Here is a 23,852-nt window from a genome sequence, read left to right on the forward strand (position 1 = left end):
AATGTCCTGTGCTAATTGTAGAAGTGATTGTGATTGAGTTGTTGTAGTGAAACAATATATGTTATGAGACGTTTCTCATACTGTAACTTACATATTAAGGTTTTTGATTTAAAAACTGCCTTTGGTTTAAAATAGACTTTTACACATTTATGACATTTTCGCCATTATGGATTTTGTCCGTCTTTCATACTGGCCTTCGACCACGAGATGTCGCTGTTGTACTTTTTCGGATATGATTGGCTGCCGGTATGTCACGTGATCAAAACACTGCTTCGCAGGAGGAAGTAGCATGAGCGTCTAACATTTACCTAACGACCTTCCGTCCCCCGTCAACTGCCTTCTACCAATAAAAGGTGCACGTCCTTTTCTTGGGTCCTGTTACCCCTGGTATGTATTTGTTTACTGCAAGTAAACAACTTCTAAATTTAAAAAAAAAAAAAAAAAAAAAAAAAGTCTCGTTGTTCTCTTACAGACATGCCACGGAAGGACCCGTGTCAAAGACAAGCATGTGCAATTCAGACGTGTTTACAAGGTAGCCTACTCCAAATGCTTACTTGAACGCATTTCTGTGTTGTTGAAGGGAAATCCACACGAAACTGACCGACTCTGTCTTGCGTCCTGCAGCGAACAAGTACGTGGAGAGCATGTGCGAGGACGTGATCAGGGAGATGCGGCGCTGCTGCGAGGCGCAGGCTGGAAACTCCATCTGCTGCTCCGGGTTCAAAGACGCAAAACTTCCGGAACAAAAATAAACATAGCTCTCCCTGTGGGATGTAACCGATGGTAGAGACGCACATTGTATCAATGTTTGATTACCTTTGTAACATTTTAATATATGCAACTGTGCAGTGGACTGAGTTCTTACCACTGTAGGGAAATATTAAGGTTACTTTTGAAATATAATAGGTTGCAGACCTTGTTGGAAAGTAATGTGACTATATGAATTAGGTTACTTCAATGGAATGTAACTTACTTTTTGATTACTATCCTAAAAACAAATGTTTTAAATTGGGCACTAAAGCTGGAACGTCCTATATGACATATGTAAACCAGGCAGTGTAAACCTCACAACAATTTTTTTTTTTTTTTTAATCCTCAATATAACTTGAATTAAGATGGGAAAGTTTTGATTTGAAAGCACAACCACCAAAACAAATCACAAGCCTACATGCACTCCATGCTGTGTTATGATTCGATCAACACAGGGCTGCGTGCGGCTCACAGTTTTTTCCTCGATGCTTCCTGATTGACTCTTTTTAAACACCTTCTTCTCCAACAACATGGTCAACCACCGTGGTGTGGCTGGTTTGATCAGTGATTTGATCGGCAAAGGAGAAGCGGTGCAAATTCAAACAAGAGAATCAATCAAAAACAAGAAAAAAATTTGAGCCAAATGAATGAAGCCTGTTTAGATGTAGACAGAAGCGATTCCTACGCAGCCAAAAGATGCAGAACAACAGAACGAATATATTTTATTCTACTTTTTACCAAAAGGAAAACATTCAGAGGAAACCCCTTTGTAATAACTAACTTTTTAGTAGTACCTGTAATTTAATCACATATTTTTTTCCTCAGTCACTGTAACTAATTAAAATTACATTTATTTTGTAATTTAATTACAAGCTCCTCCCCAACACTGGTTGTTATATCATTTAGAAGAAGTGCATACATGCTGCAAATAAGGCTCTAAGCTAATTTTTATTATTTGACTTTGAATAGGTCTTTTCATAGCAGACATTTTTGTGGCGGAAAGCCACATAAACATTGTGGGCCCCGGAGCTTAATGTCACACCTTGCTGTCAAGGTGAAGCTGTTAAACTGAAAATTATAATGCAAGCTGTCTGAAGCATTTAGCTTTTAATTTAAGGGAAGTTCAACTGAATTATTTTAATATCTATGTGCCCACACCCTTAAATCATGTCTGAGCTTGTCAGCAGTGAACTGCATCTTATTCAAGGTGTGTGTCGTTGAAGGTTCTGTTTATGTACAATAAATAAAAGACAAAGGGAGATCTGGATTGCGTGAATCTCCTGGTTGAGTCACCTGTTAGGTTCAAGGACAAATTAAACTGTTATCATTGTTATTAGAACATGGCAGTGCTGGAAAGTAACCAAGTACTGTATATTTATTCAAGATACCTGTACTTTACTTGGATACTTCCATCATATTTCCACTCCACAACATTTCACAGAAAATGGGTCATGGGTCACATTTCAGATGTCTATGAGGTGTTAACAGCTCCACCAAATAGTGATCCCCCCCCCTCTAAACTAATCAAGTAATTTTAATAAATGTTCAAATGATCCAATATAAGACTAAAAATCAAAGACGAGAGAAAAAGACCCAAAAACTGAAAACAGCTTTGTGTCAGAACTTTGTTTTTTCTCCTTTTCTCTCCCAGTAATCATCTGATGACCTCTCAGATTTATCTGCTGTCCCTGGATATAAAACTGGATATAAAGTACTTCAAACCAAATCCACCTCCGTTAGCAACAAGAGAAACATGCAGATTACACAGGTGCTTCAGTATTAAGAATCTAATCATGTACTTCAAGCTACTGAGATGTATAAATTAACCCAGTAGTGACGTGACCGACATTCTTCGCTTACAGTACTTTCCGGTATCCTACAGGCTGTTACTTCAGTTGTAGAATCCCATTTTATTATTTAGGTTTGTTTCTACAGTGAATGCATATCCAGTTTTCAGGGATATGTCAACACGCAATGTTGGCGCCACTGCAGTCAAAAATCCTTTGCCCTTACGGGGTTAAACACCTGACAACAACAGTGACAGTTACCCATAGCTATACAGTTGAAACCAGAAGTTTACATACACTGTGCAAAAAGACACATAACACTTTTTTTCTCACTGTCTGAAGTTAAATCAGACTAAACCTCTCCTGTTTCAGGTCCATTAGGATTACCAAAATTATTTAACTTTTGCTAAATGTCAAAATAATGAGAAAGAGAATATTTTAGAGAATTTTTCATTACTTTCTTCAAGGTCAAAAGTTTACATACAGTTCCTTAGTATTTAGTAGCATTGCCTTTGAACTGCATGACTTGGGTCAAACGTTTTGGGTATCCTTCCACAAGCTTCTTACAGGACTCTGCTGGAATTCTGGCCCATTCCTCCTGACAGAACTGGTGTAACTGAGTCAGGTTTGTTGGCCGCCTCGCTCGCACACGCCTTTTCAGATCTGCCCACAAATTTTCGATGGGATTCAGGTCAGGGCTTTGTGATGGCCACTCCAAGACATTGACTTTGTTGTCCTCAAGCCACTTTTTAACTATTTTGGCAGTATGCTTCGGGTCATTGTCCATTTGGAAGACCCATTTACGCCCAAGTTTTAGCTTCCTGGCTGATGTCCTGAGATGTTGCCTTAATATTTCCAGGTAATGTTCTTTCTTCATGATGCCGTCTATTTTATGAAGAGCTCCAGTTCCTGCTGCAGCAAAACAGCCCCACAACATGATGCTGCCACCTCCATGCTTCACAGTTGGGATGGTGTTTTCAGGTCTACAAGCTTCCCCCTTTTTCCTCCAAATGTAACGGTGGTCATTATGGCCAAACAGCTCCACTTTAGTTTCATCAGACCACAGGACATGTCTCCGGAAGTTAAGGTCTTTGTCTTGGTGTCTTTTTGCAAACTGTAATCTGGCTTTTTTATGTTTCTTTAGGAGTAATGGCTTCCTTCTTGCTGAGTAGCCTTTCAGCCCATGTCGGTGCAGGACTCGTTTTACTGTGGATAATGACACTTTCTTACCAGCTTCAGCCATCATCTTCACAAGGTCTTTAGCTTTTGTTCTGGGGTTGATTTGCACATGTCGGACCAAAACACGTTCATCTCTGGGACACAGAGCCCGTCTCCTTCCTGAGCGGTGTGATGGCTGGACATTCCCATGTTTATACTTGCGTATAATTGTTTGCACAGATTAACGTGGCACCTTCAAGCATCTGGAAATTGCACCCAAGGATGAACCAGACTTGTGGAGCTCCACGATTCTCTCCCTGATTTATTGGCTGATTTCTTTTGACTTTCCCATGATTTCAAACAAGGAAGCAGAGTGTTTGAGGTGTGGCCTTAAAATACATCCCTAGGTGTGCCTTCAATTAACTCACATGTTGTCAGTTAACCTAACAGGAGCTTCAAAAGCCATGACATCATCATCTGGGCTTGCCCACGTTGTTTAAAGACATAGTACTTTTGGTGTATGTAAACTTTTGACCTCAAAGAAAGTAATATAAAATTCTCTAAAATATTCTCTTTCTCATTATTGTGACATTTAGCAAAAGTTAAATAATTTTGGTAATCCTAACGGACCTGAAACAGGAGAGGTTTAGTCTGATTTAATTTCAGACAGTGAGAAAAAAAGTGTTATGTGTCTTTTTGCACAGTGTATGTAAACTTCTGGTTTCAACTGTATACCTGAGCTCCACAGCGACACCCAATGTACACACACTGAATAACTATTAAACTGTGGTTATATCAGCATCATATTATCTGCCTCCAACAGTTTATATCTATCTTTTCTGCTCAGTGGATCAACACAAAAGTAGAACACAAAAACACAACAAGCTACTGACACACAAAATATATATACAGTATTTTACCCGGTGAATGAAAAATAATAATAATATAATTATAGGCTAAAACTGCACTGTGACAAAGAAAAATAATATTAACATAATAATCCCATAGTATAAATTCAGCAACAGATTGATAGACGTTTTTGAGTTTTCCATTTACGTGATTAATGCTTATATAAAAATAATTACCCTATCGAAAGTTGCTTTAACGAGATCATCTCTCCATGTAGAGAATTTGCATCGCGTTTACACATTATTTGTTTCAAAAAAAAATTAAGCCATTATTTGTCCCCACTAAAACTGTGACGTCACCGAATATGAATTAAAAACACGTTGAACAGTTTCGAGCTCTTTTCCCGGAGACACGATGGGGGGTTTTCCCTCACGCGCCCATCCGTACGTACGTGCGTTTGACGCAGTGACGTCATTACGTAGAACGGAAACGAGCAGCGGTAAGTCTTTCTAGAATTCTCGCTAGTTCATGCTAAGGAGGATTTTTTTGGTTTGTTTGTTTCTTTGTTGAATTTGTCCTGGCCAAACACAACCAGTCGCTGCTTTGAACACAAGTACGCATTTCCGAGAAGCGCAGCATTCGTGGGGGGTAAATGCTTTTTTTTTTCCTCTTTTTTTTGGGATTCAAACTTCTGGTTAAGCATCGTTTTAAGCCCTCTAACTTAGCCGAGTCACATTGCAAAGCTAACGCTGTTAGCGTTAGGTTCTTGTTGGCAGGATGTCCAGGATAGACTACAGCGTGTGGGACCACATTGAGGTGTCAGACGACGAAGATGACACCCACCCAAACATCGACACACCCAGCCTCTTCAGATGGAGACACCAGGTGAGGTTGAAAGACCTTCCAGATCATTAGACCCGAGGATGTTTCACGTCGGTGCAATTAACAGTTCAACCGCTGGCAGGCCTCCTTTGCTCTTTTTGGTGTTATATACGTTATGATTTCAAGTTGGTAGAAACGTTAAGGTTATTTATTTATTTACATTAATCCCAGATTTGAGAGAGCTGGTAAATAGAGGAAGTGAACCTTAAGTTATATCGACTTTGAAGCTCACACCTGTGCTTGTTGTGATTTATTTATTTATTTATTTTTTGCTTCTTCTCAGGCACGTGTGGAACGAATGGAAGAATTTCAGACAAAGGGTGAGGACTTGAACAAGGGACTCGGCGACTGTCGGCGTAAACTGGCGGAGGCGCAGAAGAAAATACAGGAGCTGAACATTTCGCCGTCCGATGATACGAAAGTAGAGCTGACCAAAGCCCAAGCCGACGAGAAAAAACTGAAAAAGGAGGAGCGGGAGATGCAGAAGAAGATGGACGAACACAACCGGGAGGAGAAGAAGATGCCGTGGAACGTGGACACTCTGAGCAAGGAGGGGTTCAGCAAGGTGAGGCAAGGTCAAGGTGGCTGCACGAAAACACCGGGTTTTCTTTTTTGAAGCAAAAGACTTTACGTTTCACAGCAGATTCTGGAAAATCCGATGTTACCTGAGAGCGTGCGGTCTGAATCAGCTTACTTTTCCTCGCTCTGATTAAATTATTCCACACGTTCACAAGAGCTGGACAACATTTTAAAGTCGATACAGATAGTATCTGCTCTTCTCAGGTTATTACATTAGCATACAGAGTGGCCTGTGATATAGAAAGGACTGACACTACATTGCCATGCGCTGACATTCACAGTTGATTTCGACGATCAAATCTTTTAACGGCACCATGTGGGCATCTGGTATCACAGGCAAGGAGTTTGTAGCAAGGTCAGCACCACTGGTATACTTTACAGTACCATTGCTAGTTTTGTCTTAAATGTCGAATTTATTTAAAAATTGATGACCTTGAAGTGGATGTCAGATTGAAGGAATCGGACACACAAACAAATGAACTTGAAACGTAACCTACGGTTTGCTCCTGGCGGTTTTATTTTTGCTCAGATTTTGGTTGAATTCTGTGGCATTGTAAGATACATTTGTTTTTGTAATTTCCAGATATACATTTGTGAATATTTACGCCCCTTTTTTTCCAGTAATGCGTGATATAAAGTTCCCTCTAAATGAATTTAACGATTATATTCTGCCCCTTTGCCTTATAGAGTGTCGTTAATCTTAAACCGGAATCCGCAGAGGAGACCGAAGAAGAGAAGGAGCAAAAGCATAAAACCTTTGTGGAGAAATATGAGAAAGAGATCAAACATTTTGGTGAGGATTATTGACTTCCATGAACCATTGTGATTCACTCCTTGTTACAGGGTATAGGTAGAGAGACTCCTTCATTACTGTCTTTATTACAGGCATGTTGCGACGCTGGGATGACAGCCAGAAGTACCTCTCCGACAATCCTCATCTAGTATGTGAAGAGACCGCCAACTACCTGGTCATCATGTGCATTGACCTTGAAGTTGAAGAGGTAAACACCAACAAACTGATTTTTTTTTTCTCATCATTTCATTCCACATTCATTCTATATTGCATACATTGCATATATTTTAAGATCCGGGTGTACTAAAGATATTCTTATGAACTGTGACTCGGGGATCCTGTCCGTTTGCCACAACCTGTATGTAAAAAGTATGTACAATATTCAAAAAAATGTTTTCCTATGTTTGCAGAAACACGCATTGATGGAGCAAGTGGCTCATCAGACCATCGTCATGCAGTTCATTCTAGAGTTGGCAAAAAGCCTCAAAGTGGACCCCCGCGGTTGCTTTCGTCAATTTTTTTCCAAGATTAAGGTGACTTGAATTGTTTTTGGGTGTTGCAAAATCTAATGAAACAACTTGTATCTTTTTTTTTTTTTTAACCTTTGAGGAATCAGAGGGCTTAAACTGAGGAACTTGACTAGGGATTTAAGTCAGTTTTTCACATTCCTGTTTGTGTTTTCACTCCATCTGAAGAACTGCGAATATCAGGCAAATCAGTCCGGTGATCTCTTGGTTATGGCCCAGTGGTTTGTGAATAATCACAAGATAATACCTCCAGAACAGGCACTGTTTTTGTCAAGTAGAACTATTGTACAGGAACTAAAGTTAGTCCTTGGTTTCTCCAGATGACTCGCAGAAGTTCCTGAGGTTCTTAGTCCCCTGGGAAAATTCCTGCGGTGGAAATATCCTAATACTGACTGTGTGCATGTGTGCCCTCACAGACGGCAGATCAGCAGTACCAGGAAGCTTTCAATGACGAGCTGGAGTCATTCAAGGAACGGGTTCGGGGCAGGGCGAAGATCCGCATAGAAAAGGCCATGAAGGAATACGAGGAAGAGGAGAAACAAAAGCGTATGGGTCCTGGAGGGCTAGATCCTGTTGAAGTGTACGAGTCCCTGCCAGCTGTAAGTTCATTTGTTCTCAGGAAGCCAAGACACTCTGTTTTTATCCTGTCTTGTTAGTTTAAAATGCCTCACACGTTGTGTCGTTAATTGCAGGAGATGCAGAAATGCTTTGACGAGAAGGACATCCAAATGTTGCAAGACGTCATTAGCAAAATGGACCCAACGGTAGGTTATTTTGTTTAAAGCACGCATGTTTTTATTGAGGCAAGTTTTTAGGTACTATGTTTTTCATTTCCAGTAATAAATAATAAAAGTGTATTCTGATTAGCGTGTTTTTTTGTAAAGTCCTAATGTGAGTCATTTATCAGATGTGCTTGTGTTCCATGATTTAGGAGGCAAAGATTCACATGAAGAGGTGCATAGAGTCGGGGCTTTGGGTGCCCAACTCCAAGACAGAATTTGGGGATGAAAAAGAGGAAGAAGCCATCTATGAAGAGGTGAAACAGGAGCAGGAAGAAACTAAGAAGGAATGACCAAAATTGACCCCATGATTTGTTGTTTTTGCAAATATACTTACCGACTGTATTGCTACTCCACTATGTGTATGATTAGTTTGCCAATTAATGAAAAAAACTTCTCTAAAATATTTAGCTGAGGGATTAGCGTTCACTGAACTTCACAGCGACGTTGCATCAGTAAGTCCTGCTTGGAAACGACGCTGCCGCTTTTGTGTAGGTCTTTTATTTGTTTGAACATCATTTAAGCTGTGTTCTTTCACTTATTTGTGTATAATTTGTGTGGGTACGTATGTGCACACATGCCTACCTGCCCGCGTCATTTGTAGTCATGTATAGTTTCTAGGTTGGACATAGAAGTAATTTGTCGTTTCCAAATTTACGATTTTTGTCTGACTTTTAGGTCTGGAGTAGCCAATGTATTGAAATGGTTATTTCCTCCATAAGTGACATTTTCTACAAACTTGCTTAACTAAAGGTTGAATTATATCCAACTTCTGAAGACCATAGTTGTTGTGGTTATGTCTCAAGGTGTGGGTGACATGCTTTTCAAATCATAAATGTGAGTGATATACAAATGATCTACCAAAAAAGGTAACCGCTACTTTTTTAGTAGTTGAAATTTGCTCCACTTCAGTGGCATCATAGGTAAAGTGGTGAGTAAGTTATGACCTTTCGTACATCACGGTGTACGTTACAGGACAAAAAGCATTATTTATCACAGAAGGCTGTCTGTTCAGACCTGACCATAACACACTGGTTCCACTTTAACTAGCTTTATATGGCCGAAACATTAGCACATAAATGGATGTAATATTTCAAAAGTTGAGTCTTTCAGTGTATTGACAGCTTACATGGGCCCTACTTGTTCCCACTTTGGCCCCATTAAATGCAGGGCCTTTGTGATGTGGCACTGTGCCTGAAAATGCTGGTTAGGTGTGGCTGGAGTCTATACTTTTTCTTTCTATGCTTTTATTTTGAAGGTGAGAGGAACTTGGGCTTTTGCATGATGTCAGAGCTGACGTTTTGAAAATAAAATACCCTAAACAAAAACACTCTGACTGTTTTGGAGATCACTCAATAAAACTGCTCAATGTGTACTGCTGGAAGCTATTATGGCAAAAACCAGTCCGCTTTTCCTCCCGGCTTTATTTTGCATCTTTGCTGAGTAATTAAATGAGGACGAACATCTGAACCTCAAGACTGTCAAATTAAAATGAATGCCATTAAACATTTTGTGGTCACAATATATGCACCCACACGGTACGTTGAGATACCAGCACCTTTATAGTCGAGTCTAAAACTGCAGCCCTACGAAAAAAAATGTGGGTCTTGCAGCGTTTAGTGCATCAACACCAGGTTGATTCAGTGCATGAAGCAAATGGTGATAACACCAGATGCTGACTGTTTTTTCAAAAACTGCTTATCTGTAGCTATATGTAAAATTGTGCCTTTTACTGTAAAAAAAAAAAAAAAACAATTTAGAGTGGCCTTTTGCTGTGACCGGGCCAAGATCTACTATAATAATCTGTTTAATCAACATCTTGATGTGACACACCTGTCAGGTGGATGGCTTATCTTGGCAAAGGTGGGAGTGCTCGCTAACATGGATTTGAACAAATGTATGAACTCAAATTTAGACAAATAAACTTTAAGGAAGTCCTTTACTTCACCTTGTGAAAAATGGGAGAGAAAACATTTCTATTTTTGTTGAGCATGAATTTTGCTGCTCATACTTTGGAACCTTTACTGTCGTGGGGTTATTCATGCGGGACTCATACTTGTAATTACTGCAACTGGGTAAAAAAAAAAAAAAAAAAAAAATCCCCAAAGTTACCCTCTCGTGTATTTGTCATCACTTATGGTCGACGTTTATTCTGAAAGGTCAGTACAGTACGTGTGTACGTGCCTGCACGCGCCGGTCTGCTGGAGGCAGAAGGAGTGGCTTTGGTGGTTTCTGGAAACCTTCCTCCTGTCGCTGCTCACAGTTCACGACAATCCGAGAGAAGAGGAGGCGGAGGAAATACGCTCAGAAAATAATGAGGTCCAACTGTTAAGTTTACCTTTACCGTGCGCGGTCTGTAAGGCCTCCCAAAGCTCGTCGGTAAACGGTAAGATACTCCGCTGTCACACGCGCAGCGAAGAATACGCCTAAAAATAACGTGTATTTATTTCCGTGTTATGGCAGCGGATATACTGTAAAGTGCTTGAGGGCTGGCATTGGGCCACTCGGTGACGCAGTCAGCGTTATAACCTTTTATAAATGAGAATAATACAACGTTGTTTGTGCTATACGGCGCCGTATGTAACTTAATGTATAATGTAAACAACAAGTTCGGACAAGGTGTAAATCCCCGGAAGGTCTTCTGACAAATTGATCCGACTGCCTGACGTCATATTAATAAAAGTTATTTTTTGTTTGTTTTTGCTGTTGTTTGTTTGTTTTTGTCATTTGGGAAGCTAACGAGTTGGTTTAAAAAAACAAAAACAAAACATCGAATACAATTATTAAAGAAACCAAAAGTGCGAAGTGTTACTTTAAAATTGTCTTTACGTTTACCTACGACCGATTGCGTAAGTGATTGCTGCCAATACAACAGCGGATTTCCTGTGGTTTAAGGTTATCTGTGTCTGTCTTTCTTTCTTTCTTTCTTTCTGTACGTCTGTCAGTGATTTGGCTGCTCGCCAACATGTCTAAAAGAGGGAGGTGCCCATCTTCAAAGAGCAGAGCATTTCCAGGCCCCAGTGAGCCACCTCAGGGTCGGGGCATCCACGTTTACCTGTTCTGGACAAAAGAAGGGGAAAGATATTTGTCTCACACAGCCGGTGAAGTCACAGCCGAGGATCTGTGCATCTCAGCTTCAGAGGCTGCTGGTGAGAGACAATACACGCATTGCGGGCCAAAATGGAAGGACGCTGCATCGTTTTGTTTTTCATGCGGCCTTCCTTATGGCAGCAAGTGTGCGTAACTTTCAGTGTTTCTTCCTCAGGGATAACACCTCTGTGCCATGTGTTGTTTGCACTGTACGATCCCGAGGCGCGCTTGTGGTACAGTCCAAACCACACTTTCAATCCAGAGAAGGACTCCAGCCTTGTACTTCACTACTGTATGAGGTAAGTCTGTGTTTTTGGAACACAGTATTTGGAAGACAATGAAACGCAGTAAACATACTCACATACGTTTTCTGGTTTCCCTGTACCTAGGTTTTACTTTTTGAATTGGCATGGACTGAATGACAAGGAGCCAATTGTGTCCCGCTACGCTTCCAAATCTAGAGCAGATCAGGGGGGATTCCCACTGCTTGAAATCACATCTTTGGAGTATTTGTTTTCGCAGGTTTGTGCTTAACATGATGTTTATGTTATTTATTTAAATGAATGCGCATTTTTGTTGTGATGTCAATAGTGGAGTATCCAACATCTTTTGCCTCTTGTGCCTCCAAACCAGGCTAAATACGAATTTGTGAATGAAGTGGTACAAATGGAAGACGTCAAATCAGAGGAGGAGCTGATTCGCTTTAAAAATGAGAGCTTGGGAATGGCTGTCCTTCACCTCTCACACCAGGCAATGGAAACAGAATCTACCTTACAAGATGTGGCGGAAAAAAACAGGTAATTACTTTGGGCAGAGTACTTGTGGTATTATTGAAGCAAAATCTTTTTAAACTTTTTTTTTTTTTAAATTGTCTTTACAGCTAAAAACGTGAAATAGTAACCGTGACCAATTGCACTTTTAGCAGATCTGTAAACTTGCAATTGAAGATGTTAAATGGTCGATATTATTTTGAATAGCTTCTGAAGATAGACATATATTTGACTCATTTTATGTGTGCTGTTACATTTATTTTCCGTTGTACCCTGGTAATATTAACACATCTCTTTTTTTTTCTTTCTTTTTTTTCCAGCTTCCTGCACTGCATTCCGAAGTCGTTCGCCAAACACATCTCCAAAGACAACTTCCTGACGAAAATCAGGATCCGGCGGGTGTTCGCAGACTTTGTGCGAACATTTCAGCAGCACACCGTGGATCAGGGGCGGCTGTGCGCCCAGGACATGATGTATAAGTACATCTCCACTCTCGAACACCTGGCACCACGTTTTGGCACGGAGACATTCCCTGTAACTCACCTGGAACGGCGGGAAGATGGCGACGACGGCAGCTCTTCCTCCACCACCGCCCATGCCCAGGGCGTCTCGAAAGACAACTTCAGAGCTTCCGCCACGCATGAAATAATGGTGTCAGGCACCAAGGGGATTCAGTGGAGGGAGGTGTCGCTTCAGAGGGTTTGTCTCTTCTGTTGTTTTGTCAGCTCCCAAGCTTCTGACGGGCCAATTCTCTGACATGTTCTGCTTGTGTGTGACTTTTTACTCACTCAATCTCTTCACCTCAGGCGCAGGCGAACTCTTACCTCAGGAATGACGACATGAACTACATGTGGAAACCCAAGCAGCAGGCCAGCCAACCGAATGCAAACACTCCCAATAACTGGACGTCCTTCTGTGATTTCCCTGAAATAACTCACATAACCATTACTGATGCTAATGTGTGCATTAGCACTCAGGACAATCACTGCATGGTGAGGGCGCTTGTTTATCCTTTCATGTAAAAGCTGCACTACATTCATTTGATTGGTAAATGTTCTTGTGATGCATTAGTCCCAATTGATATCGTGTATATTAGTCACTCTACTGATCGAACTGTTCAGTCTTTGAACATATTGTACAGTTGGCATGTATGCCCAGATATTCTTCAGTTCTATATGTGTGTGACTATAAAAGCTTTGGGTTTTGGTTTTGCTCGGGGCATTTCGTTATGTTTTGAATTTGTATGTGTCTGTAGGTGGGAGCTCTTGATTGTAAGCTAGTGGTGTTTCTGTATATGTATGTAGGAGGCTCAGATGAACTCCAGCCAGGAGGCCCGTTCCTTCATCTCCCTCCTCGACGGATACTACCGACTGACTGCAGACGCCCACCACTACCTTTGTCGTGAAGTGGCTCCCCCAAGGGTAGTGCTGAGTGAAGCAAATCTACTGCATGGACCCATGCAGTGAGTTTTCTACCCTCATACATGCACCTTCTGACGCCAACAAGCTATAAAGAAACGCAGTATGTTATATCATAACTCTGGTGTGCTTCCAGTGATGATTTTGTGCTACTTAAGCTGAAAAAGGAGACAGCAGAGGAGGGAGCTTTCCTTGTCCGCTGGAGTGCTCTCGACTATCACCGCATCATCCTTGTGATGCTAAAAAAAAACGAGGTAAGTCAACACCCACACTCCTCGCTGGGAAATATTGCACTGCAGTGTTGGTGAAATCTTTCAGATACTGAACGTGCACCTGTGTTTCTACACACAGGACGGTTCACCTTCAACCCGCAAGCAGTTTTGTGTTCAGTACAAGGGTTCAGTGTTCTGTATGCAGGGCTGGGATAAGGAATTCTCCAGCATGAAGGAGCTCACAGATAGCCTCAAGACTTTTGTCCTGAAGTCTGGTTCGGACAGCTTTACTATCAAAAAATGCTGTTTGCCACGACAAGGAGGTTTGTGTTAAGTTGACGTTTTAAATGCTATCCTGCTTCATGCCATAATCTAAGTTTGACTTTGTCTGTTTGCGTGACGTAGAGATATCCAACCTGCTGGTGAGGAGGCACGGTGATCTCTGCGTTTCCACCAAACCCGTTTCCCTGAACATGACCCAGCTACACTTCTACCCGATCAAGGACAAAGACATCATCCAGGTGATGACATCCACACGCCGCCTTTGCACAAGCTTCGTGTTTCACTGCTCTGTCACTGACCGGGTGTGATTGTTGTGTTCATGAGCAGGACCGTCATTTGGGCCGTGGCACCAGAACCAACATCTACGCCGGACGCCTGCTAGTTCGAGGAGGAGAAGAGAATGATGACGATGATTTGGAGCTCAACAACAACTGCGCTGACCGCAAAAGCATCCGAGTGGTTCTCAAGATTCTCGACCAAAGCCATAAAGATTTCGTAAGACATGTGATCTAAGAGTGAATTGAGACCCCAACTCCTTTTGTGTATTTGTCGTTGACTCGTTCATTACTCCTTCTTCTGTCTGTCTCAGGCATTTTTTGAAACTGCGAGCCTCATGAGCCAGGTATCCCACCGTCACCTGGTGTTCCTACACGGTGTGTGTCTCAAAGGATCTGAAAGTAAGAGCGATAGCACTGTTCACCCTCATTTCTATTTTTCGTTACTTCCTCATTTGCTACTTCCCCAACACACATATGTTCAATGTTTGTTGTTAAATTAAGGATTCTGGCAGCAAGCGAACCACGTAGCAAATGCAAAACCACTCTCGGGCTGCTCTATTTTAAATATGTTTGCATTTTTTAAAAAAAAATGTACATCACAGGCTAGAACTCTGAGATTTGTTCCCTCCTTTGCAGACATCATGGTGGAAGAATACGTGGAGTTTGGGTCTTTGGATGTTTTCCTTCGCAGAGAAAAGGCATCTGTGACTCCTCAGTGGAAATTCATTGTTGCAAAACAACTTGCCAGTGCTCTCAATTATCTTGTGAGTTTAGACACTACTTTGTTTCTATTAAAAAAAACAATTTAAAAATGCTTTTGTATGCCAAAGTTCAGTACATTTGGTGGTTTTTGAAGTGAATTGATTCAAGTGGAGTAATGAGAGTGTTGGATAATGTGTCTCTTGATAGTCTCACTTATTAGCTGCTGCTGGCTAGAGGGTAAACTATTTTGAAGGTATTGCAGTTTTCTAACTGGATATCAAGTTTTGAGTTGGGAGTTGCTGCATGCAGGCAGGAAGTGAAATAATCTTATTATCAGACCAAGTTTTAAGATAAGTGCTGCAAGTCATTTTTTGCTCAACAGTTAAAAGCATCAGTAGCTTGTGTAAAAACATTTTCAACAACACACTTAAATAGTTCAAATCAGTGCCATTTTCACGACTGCAGGAAACCAAGCGGCTGGTCCATGGCAACGTCTGTGGCAAGAACATTCTGGTGGCAAGGCGCGGTCTGGAGCACAACACCACTCCTTTTGTGAAGCTCAGTGACCCTGGAATCTCCCTGAGTGTCCTCTCACATGAAGGTCAGTCCCAGCAAAGCACTTCACGTAAACTCTTAATGAGCCTCACTTCACAAGAAAGTCTCCCAACTCAGTCAACTTTAGGTGTTCTATGTTTCGTGTTCCGTTCAGTTCTTCAATCAGATTTAGGAAACGGCCTAGACCACTTCCTGTGAAGTTATTTCTTGTTGTCTTGCTGTCTTGCTGTTTTGCACCACAGTGCAGTGTGTTGTTTGAGGCTGTCTGAAGTAAAAACATTAAGCTCTGAGGTAAATTTGCAGCCACGTTGCGTCGTGTTTCATGAAGTTTGTGGTGTAAGAATCCCCCAAAGAAAAATCAAACGAAGACCAGTTGTCATTAAGTAGATATTTTTTTGCAGTTACTGGCAATAAATACACACGTGAAACGAACTTAGTTTTAGTATTTTTAGCAGTTTTATGAATTACGTAACATCAAAAAGATTTTCTGTAGCCTTCCTTAAACCCTAAACCCCGTTTAACTGCATTTTGCTTTCACAGAAATTCTCCTTCAAAAAATTAAATCAGAGTTTGAGGTCACCTTCACATGATACATGTAACGTGTTGATACATGTTATTTTCATCGTTGCTCTTCTGCATTGCAGAGCGTCTGGAGCGTATACCGTGGATCGCCCCCGAGTGTGTTGACAGCAGTGCACCTAACAGCAACACTGCCGACCAGTGGAGCTTTGGCGTGACGCTTCTCGAAATCTGCAACAACGGCGATCTGCCCATGAGTGCCAGCACATTGCCCGAGGTCGGCCCGTGCCGCAGCTTTGACTTTTCTTCCAATAGCCAAAAGCCTCACATGCCCATATTATCATTTGTGACATTTTAATTGTAACGGTGGAACCTTTCTCCCCCAAACAGAGAGAGCGCTTTTACCAGCAAAAGGGACGCTTAGCTCGACCATCCTCCCAGGAACTGGCCAGGTTAATCAGCATGTGTTTGACCAATGAGCCGGAGGAGAGGCCTTCATTCCGCACTGTGCTTAGAAAACTCCCCGAAATCATGAATGAAAGTCAGTCTTTACTTGCTGTTCTCCCTTTCAGTTTTTCTTTCAATCTGTTTCAGTGCATTTAATACACGGATGCTTTTTTTTTTTTTTTTTTTCCCCACACTCAGATCCTGATATATTGCCCAGGGAAATTGTCCATGACACAGATCCAAGCGTGTTCCATAAGCGCTACATGAAAAAGAGGCGGGTCTTAGGAAAGGTGAGATTGTACCCCGCGTCAGTCGTTTTTCTTTTCCTGTGTGTTAGAGAGTAATCTGCCGCTCATTGTTTTGTCTGCAGGGTCACTTCGGGAAGGTGACGCTCTACTTGTATGACCCGGCCAACGATGAGACAGGAGAGTACGTGGCAGTGAAATCTTTGAAGCAAGAAAATAGTCAAGTGCCTGAGGGCTGGATGAAAGAGATTGAGATCCTGAAGTCCCTCGATCACAGCAACATTGTCAAGTACAAAGGCTGTTGTAGTGAACAGGGTGAGTCCTCAGCTGTCATTTGTTTGCTTTGAATGTGTTTGGTGAAACGCCCGTCAACAGACACAGGCTACATCTTTTCACTTGAAGCGCTCACATGATTAATCACTGAAGTGACTTTGGGTTCCTGCTCTTCCTCTGATGATATTCAAAATCGATTCAAAGTGCATTACGGTTTCCATGGTCCACCAGTAATTTCAGCTTTTCGCATAGCATGCAGAGCACCACAGCGCCCATGTTACCAGAATATTGAACAGGTCATTCTTGCCTTTTGAAAATATTGAAAATAGGAAGATATAAAACACTGTTGCATTGTCCATGGACAGGAGGACAAGTGGTGCAGCTGATAATGGAGTACCTCCCCCTTGGAAGTCTGGAAGGTTACCTTGGCAAACAGAAAGTCGGCTTGCCCCAATGCCTCATGTTTGCTCACCAGATCTGTCAGGTGAGTTTAGGTGGTTTAGTATTCTCTGCCAGTGCTGCAGTACTCATAGTCATTATTTTATGATCTCAGACTCTCCATCTCGAACGCTTTCACTTGGACTAGACTTTGTCTTGGCCCCCCATCTCAACTTTTAAGTCTCTTATAGTCTCGCTCATTCAAATGATCTCCTCTACGAACACCATTTGTTTTACTATGCATATTTTCTTTTTGATAAGGTTCCTTTTTTCCTCAGACCTAGTAGACACTAATGTACTTTTTTTTTTCCGTGACTTTTTCGCATTCATTCCTGACTCTAAGATGCTCGGACTTGAACTTGTCCTTGACTTGACTTCAGTGGTCTTGACTACAGATCTAGTTTATGCTAATCATCTGTATTTGCAGGTGTAAAAACTGCAGTTATGTCTGGTTGTGCTCTCCTTTAGTTTACCTCTGTACTCTTTATTCTGATCCTGTAACTGCCTGAAGAAGCAAATCCATCACATTAGGATTCACTTCCACTTTGTAACACTCAAGATTCTCGTGTCCTTGTCATTAATTCATTCTGTTCGAGTAGTTCATTTGCATGAGCATTACGTGACTGTGTTTTCTGTCAAATAACGTGGAAAAAGTCCTCCAGGAAATAATCACAGCGAGCTGCCGTTTGTCACACCAGTGACATTAGCATCATTTTAGCCAGTTCTGTAACTTTAAACCAGGCGTAACACTGTCAAATTGTTATTTAATGATTTAATCTGCAGTTTATTATAGATAATATACCAATATTGCCTTTGATGAAGGACACATAATAATGTTAAGTTTGATAAAAAAAAAAAAAAAAGACTGAGTGAGGCTCTGTGAGGCTGTACTTTAGCAGAGCTAAATTGTAATGTCAAAATTAAAGTGACCATTTCAGCAGTGAGTAGGTATATATTGTTTACCATGTTTACCATCTTAGCGTAGCATGGAAACGTATCATTGAACAAAAACATTACAGCCAAGAATGCTGGGAATATCAATAGCTTTGCACGTTTTTGATTAGAAATGTAATTATTAGACAAACTGAAATTTAAACCTGATGATTGTGTTCAATGAAACTTGATGAAATCTACAATTCATCCTGATGGTAGTGTGACTGTCCGCACCAAATTTGATGGCAGTCCATCCAATAATTGCCGAGATGATTTGCTCAGAGCCACGAATGTGAACCCATGAGTGTGCTCGACGTAAAAATCGACAGACAGAACAAATGTTTGTTCAACTTTCATGCCACTTCATATAGCAGGACTGAACATGAGACAGAATTTTCCTTCCACGGGCTTGTGCTGCCAGAATGGTTAAAAATGACAACTATTTTTCTTTAGCATGATTTTGTACTCCGTTTGAAAATTCACATTTTATCCATATTTTATTTCTGTGGTTCTTTTTTAAAGGGGATGAAGTACTTGCACTCAGAGCGATATGTCCATCGAGATCTAGCTGCCCGCAATGTCTTGGTGGAAAATGACAGTTTGGTAAAGATCGGAGACTTTGGCCTCACGAAAAACATTCCTGAAGGGGAGAACTACTATCGTGTCCGTGAGGATGGGGACAGTCCAGTGTTCTGGTCAGTTCATGCAAAAAAATTCAGCAGAGTTTTTTGGTGCTTTGTTGCATTTTTGTAACCACTAAATCTTTTTTTCATTTGCAGGTTTGCCATTGAGTGCTTAAAGGAGAATAAATTTTCCTTTGCCTCTGACATTTGGTCCTTTGGAGTTACATTGTACGAGATCCTGACCCGCTGTGACCATTCCCAAAGTCCTCCAGTAGTACGTCATCACTGACCCCTTATTACAAGCTCAAACCTGCATGTTTATGAGTGAGATGAGTAAATCTGCAGTCCCTGAGTTAAATGCACAACGTACTCTTTTGTGTTATTTTGTAGAAGTTCCGTGGAATGAGGGAGGATGACCGAGAACCGATGACAATACTGGTACTCGTCAAAATGTTGGAGAGACATGTGCGATTACCTTGTCCCAAAGACTGCCCAGTTGAGGTAACGCTAGATCCCCATTAAACAAAAATCCTGTTTTGTTGGCATCATGAGTGGACTGATATTTCAGTAGTTACTGTTTTTTTTATCAACAGGTGAAGATGTTGATGGAGCAGTGTTGGAGTGCAGATCCTGAAAAAAGGCCAACATTCGAATCCCTCATCAAAAGCTTTGAGGCGATTCGCTGCAAGTACGACTGGAAGTCCAACTTAAACTTTTCCTTGGCTCAGATTTGCTGATCAAGCCACCTGGCTGTCATCACTTTATCACAATGGCAACCATATTACAGCGTAGCCAATAATGTGTTTTCTGCAATTCCTGCTGCCTCTCCCCAGAGTATATAGACTTTTAAACTGTGGTTTTCTTCTTCTTTTTTATGGTTTGGGCAGTCAGCCACATAGTGTCAGCTTTTTATTTTTTTTTATTTCAAAAGTTATTTATCTTCCTACTTATAACTTCATATATATTGTATTAAGAATTTTTATGAGGTAAGGGGTATTGTATTTCATCATTTTTGTAAAAAATTTTGGGTGTATGCTCAGTTTCATTTTGTAAACAGAAGAGAACACATTCATAATCGAATAAACCATTTTGCACTAGCCCTTTTATAAAGTGTATAAAGACATATTACAAAATCTGCCATGTGTACAGTGGGTACGGAAAGTATTCAGACCCCTTTAAATTTGTCACTCTGTTTCATTGCAGCCATTTTCTAAAATCAAAAAAGTTCATTTTATTTCTCATTAATGTACACTCAGCACCCAATCTTGACAGAAGAAAATAGAAATGTAGAAATTTGTGCAAATTTATTAAAAAAGAAAAACTGAAATATCACATGGTCATAAGTATTCAGACCCTTTGCTGTGACACTCATATTTAACTCACATGCTGTCCATTTCTTCTGATCCTCCTTGAGATGGTCCTACTCCTTCATTGGAGTCCAGCTGTGTTTAATTAAACTGATTGGACTTGATTAGGAAAGGCACACACCTGTCTATATAAGACCTTACAGCTCACAGTGCATGTCAGAGCAAATGAGAATCATGAGGTCGAAGGAACTGTCCAAGGAGCACACAGAATTGTGGCAAGGCACAGATCTGGCCAAGATTACAAAATAATTTCTGCAGCACTCAAGGTTCCTAAGAGCACAGTGGCCTCCATAATCCTTAAATGGAAGAAGTTTGGGACGACCAGAACTCTTCCTAGATCTGACCATCCAGCCAAACTGAGCAATCGTTTGGAGAAGAGCCTTGGTGAGAGAGGTAAAGAAGAACCCAAAGATCACTGTGGCTGAGCTCCAGAGATGCAGTAGGGAGATGGGAGAAAGTTCCACAAAGTCAACTATCACTGCAGCCCTCCACCAGTCGGGGCTTTATGGCAGAGTGGCCCGACGGAAGCCTCTCCTCAGTGCAAGACATATGAAAGCCCGCATAGAGTTTGCCAAAAAACACGTGAAGGACTCCCAGACTACGAGAAATAAGATTCTCTGGTCTGATGAGACCAAGATTGAACTTTTTGGCGTTAATTCTAAGCGGTATGTGTGGAGAAAACCAGGCACTGCTCATCACCTGCCCAATACAATCCCAACAGTGAAACATGGTGGTGACAGCATCATGCTATGGGGGTGTTTTTCAGCTGCAGGGACAAGACGACCGGTTGCAATTGAAGGAAAGATGAATGCGGCCAAGTACAGCGATATCCTGGAAGAAAACCTCTTCCAGAGTGCTCTGGACCTCAGACTGGGCCGAAGGTTCACCTTCCAACAAGACAATGACCCTAAGCACACAGCTAAAATAACAAAGGAGTGGCTTCGGAACAACTCTGTGACCATTCTTGACTGGCCCAGCCAGAGCCCTGACCTAAACCCAATTGAGCATCTCTGGAGAGACCTGAAAATGGCTGTCCACCAACGTTCACCATCCAACCTGACGGAACTGGAGAGGATCTGCAAGGAAGAATGGCAGAGGATCCCCAAATCCAGGTGTGAAAAGCTTGTTGCATCATTCCCAAGAAGACTCATGGCTGTACTAGCTCAAAAGGGTGCTTCTACTCAATACTGAGCAAAGGGTCTGAATACTTATGACCATGTGATATTTCAATTGTTCTTTTTTAGTAAATTTGCACAAATTTCTACATTTCTGTTTTTTTCTGTCAGGATGGGGTGCTGAGTGTACATTCATGAGAAATAAAATGAACTTTTTTGATTTTAGAAAATGGCTGCAATGAAACAAAGAGTGAAAAATTTAAAGGGGTCTGAATACTTTCCGTACCCACTGTATATCTCTGCCGCATAAAAGCTGCTTACTGAAGCAGAATAATGAAAGGAAGTAGGTCACTGACTCAGGGAATTATCTTCTAAAAGCCTGTGTTCTAGACTAATTAGGTGACAGTCCGCACGCCTGACTGCTGAAGGTGGGAGAGCATGTGTGTCCAGCTTGTGGAAATGAAAACATGCTGTACTACTGAGGGTGCCACACCTGGCCAATTCTTGGCAGTTATGCCCCTACGGTCTTGCTGCAGAGCGACAAACATATAGTACTCCTCTTTTGACATTTGACTGATTTATTGTTATGTACAACTTAACATGTAGAACTGTGCGGATATAGGATCAGCCCAATTACCCACACATATAACAGACCCTTCTGACAGCAGATTCAGCGGATTTCCAACCACATTCATCAATGAGGGAGCTGCTGCAAGCTCTCACCTGTGTTCAAAGGAGAGTGCTGCCAGGACAATAAGCTAATACAGTATGAGGAATGTACCACTGGGTATGTCCAGTACTAAGAGGCAGTTCAGGGTGATGCCACCAACCGCAGAGTCACTGAATGCATATCATGACGCTGTTGTGGACTGGAAACATAAAACTGACTGAAAAGACGACAAGCAGTTTTCAACATTATTGCTCTGACATAATCTTAGAATAAAAATTGTGGTCCACCAAGTGATGACTTCTGGACTTGATATTGGACCTTCCTTTCCTTCCCGTGAAGGGACAGACATTCTCCCTGGCTACATAGAACAGTTTCTCTGTATCATTTGATAACTGTGCTGACTATACTGTCCTATCAGATGACACACACTCTTACATTCTAGTTGAGAGCTTCTATAACTCTACATTTTACAGTAACACTCATCTAATTTCCTGTCTCGTGTTATCTTTCATATTGGAGAAGACTCTTCAACTACCTAAACAAAAACCTGCATCCATTTCTGTCCATCAAAGCTATGGATCGACAGAAGAAGTATGTAAACATGTACAACATCCAGTCCTGTCATTATACATACAAAGAAGCAAGCAGGGATTTGGGATATAGCCTTTTTATTCAGAGAAGAAAATATGAATGAATGGGTGACAAATTCTACATTTAATTATTCAATGTATCGTATCATAAAAACAAAAACAACTACAAAATAATACAAAACACACTTACCATGGGACTTTGAGAAATAAAAAGTCTTACCTATACCTATACCTTACCTATCCAGAAAAAAACAATAGCACATATTTAAGTAAAATAACAAATATCTTAAACTAATGATAAAAACAACAACATTAATCTAAACAAAAGGAGTAAAACTATGTATGTGACTGGAAGCTTATTTATAAGTGTTTTTTTTTTATTGTTGGTTATTATAAAGGCTTTTTATTATTTTATTAAAAGATATGCCAGTTATGTTCTAAACCTATTAATCATTCATTTCTCCTGATGTTATCCTGGACTGTTAAAAGTATGATAACAATAATAAAAGTATAAACATCTTTGTAGTCCAAATCGTTGAATCTGACCCAGCCTACAAATGCAGAACCGTTCTGTTAGGAGATATATTATAAAAACGTTTAAAAAAAAAAAAAAAAAGACTTATAACCAGTTCCACAGATTAGTTTTGAGATTTAACACTCAAACATATTTGAGAATAATTGAAAAATTATATATATATATATATATAATTTTATATATATATAATTTTTCAATTATTATTCTATATATATATATAATCTATTATATATATATATAATTTTATAATTGTATATATATTTATATAATTTTATATATATAGAATAATTGAAAAATTAATAATTATAATTTTTCAAAAATTAATAATTAATTAATAATTAATAATACTAATTTTCAATTATTCTATATATATGAAATTATATAAATATATACATATATATATATAAAATTATATATACATATATAATGTATATATAATTTTAATTTTAAAATTATATATACATATATAATTTTATATATATACAAAATGCAAAAATACTTTTTGCATTTTGAGTATAATACGGGACACGCGTGGCCCCGCCCCCAACCTCCGTTACGTCGTAGTCATGGAGAATGCGTCCTTCTCTCGTCCAATCAGAAGCGGCGCTGGGGCCATGTGTGTATTGTTTAAACTGCTCAAATCGGCCGGAGTTCCCAGACCGACAAAACTTCCACCAAACCGAGTG

At 40.5% G+C, this 23,852-nt stretch overlaps 3 protein-coding genes across 6 annotated transcripts; all 3 read left to right on the top strand.

Annotated features, from left to right (window-relative positions):
* Positions 1-265: 265 nt before the first annotated feature.
* On the top strand, positions 266-1,077 carry cmc4 (C-x(9)-C motif containing 4 homolog (S. cerevisiae)). 3 transcript variants are annotated; one of them, XM_069715561.1, is made up of 3 exons: positions 266-387; positions 473-532; positions 625-1,077. In XM_069715561.1, exons 2-3 carry the CDS (start codon positions 475-477, stop codon positions 750-752), a joined length of 186 nt encoding a protein of 61 aa, XP_069571662.1. In that variant the 5' UTR covers positions 266-387; positions 473-474; the 3' UTR covers positions 753-1,077. The 3 variants fall into 3 exon arrangements, with proteins under 3 accessions (XP_069571662.1, XP_069571664.1, XP_069571663.1); XM_069715563.1 differs by having other exon boundaries at positions 266-353; XM_069715562.1 differs by lacking the exon at positions 266-387 and having other exon boundaries at positions 402-532.
* Positions 1,078-5,049: 3,972 nt separating this feature from the next.
* On the top strand, positions 5,050-9,432 carry LOC138630926 (hsp90 co-chaperone Cdc37). 2 transcript variants are annotated; one of them, XM_069715588.1, is made up of 9 exons: positions 5,050-5,192; positions 5,307-5,429; positions 5,710-5,991; positions 6,693-6,798; positions 6,891-7,006; positions 7,209-7,331; positions 7,742-7,924; positions 8,018-8,089; positions 8,257-9,432. In XM_069715588.1, exons 2-9 carry the CDS (start codon positions 5,322-5,324, stop codon positions 8,395-8,397), a joined length of 1,131 nt encoding a protein of 376 aa, XP_069571689.1. In that variant the 5' UTR covers positions 5,050-5,192; positions 5,307-5,321; the 3' UTR covers positions 8,398-9,432. The 2 variants fall into 2 exon arrangements, with proteins under 2 accessions (XP_069571689.1, XP_069571688.1); XM_069715587.1 differs by having other exon boundaries at positions 5,050-5,429.
* Positions 9,433-10,360: 928 nt separating this feature from the next.
* tyk2 (tyrosine kinase 2) lies at positions 10,361-19,986 on the top strand. The gene is made up of 24 exons (XM_069715533.1): positions 10,361-10,490; positions 11,050-11,253; positions 11,370-11,493; positions 11,584-11,716; positions 11,828-11,991; positions 12,285-12,663; positions 12,771-12,956; positions 13,269-13,426; positions 13,519-13,636; positions 13,734-13,917; positions 14,000-14,115; positions 14,204-14,371; positions 14,466-14,553; positions 14,791-14,918; positions 15,322-15,457; positions 16,056-16,207; positions 16,321-16,471; positions 16,576-16,667; positions 16,748-16,937; positions 17,261-17,379; positions 18,789-18,961; positions 19,046-19,163; positions 19,280-19,390; positions 19,483-19,986. Exons 2-24 carry the CDS (start codon positions 11,070-11,072, stop codon positions 19,624-19,626), a joined length of 3,516 nt encoding a protein of 1,171 aa, XP_069571634.1. The 5' UTR covers positions 10,361-10,490; positions 11,050-11,069; the 3' UTR covers positions 19,627-19,986.
* The last annotated feature ends 3,866 nt before the right edge of the window (positions 19,987-23,852 follow it).

Source organism: Brachyistius frenatus, unplaced genomic scaffold (genome assembly GCF_029030835.1).
Source record: "Brachyistius frenatus isolate BFR_SWC_R1_liver_20210118 unplaced genomic scaffold, ASM2903083v1 Contig_144, whole genome shotgun sequence".
Taxonomy (NCBI): domain Eukaryota; kingdom Metazoa; phylum Chordata; class Actinopteri; family Embiotocidae; genus Brachyistius; species Brachyistius frenatus.

Bases quoted from the DNA above. Each gene is read 5' to 3' on its own strand.
- LOC138630926 (XM_069715587.1), top strand. From the start codon at position 5,322: ATGTCCAGGATAGACTACAGCGTGTGGGACCACATTGAGGTGTCAGAC. The intron at 7,007-7,208 runs GTAAACACCAAC...CTATGTTTGCAG, and splicing joins TTGACCTTGAAGTTGAAGAG to AAACACGCATTGATGGAGCA. The intron at 7,925-8,017 runs GTAAGTTCATTT...CGTTAATTGCAG, and splicing joins TGTACGAGTCCCTGCCAGCT to GAGATGCAGAAATGCTTTGA.
- cmc4 (XM_069715561.1), top strand. From the start codon at position 475: ATGCCACGGAAGGACCCGTGTCAAAGACAAGCATGTGCAATTCAGACG. The intron at 533-624 runs GTAGCCTACTCC...TGCGTCCTGCAG, and splicing joins AATTCAGACGTGTTTACAAG to CGAACAAGTACGTGGAGAGC.
- tyk2 (XM_069715533.1), top strand. From the start codon at position 11,070: ATGTCTAAAAGAGGGAGGTGCCCATCTTCAAAGAGCAGAGCATTTCCA. The intron at 12,957-13,268 runs GTGAGGGCGCTT...ATATGTATGTAG, and splicing joins CTCAGGACAATCACTGCATG to GAGGCTCAGATGAACTCCAG. The intron at 19,164-19,279 runs GTACGTCATCAC...GTTATTTTGTAG, and splicing joins ATTCCCAAAGTCCTCCAGTA to AAGTTCCGTGGAATGAGGGA.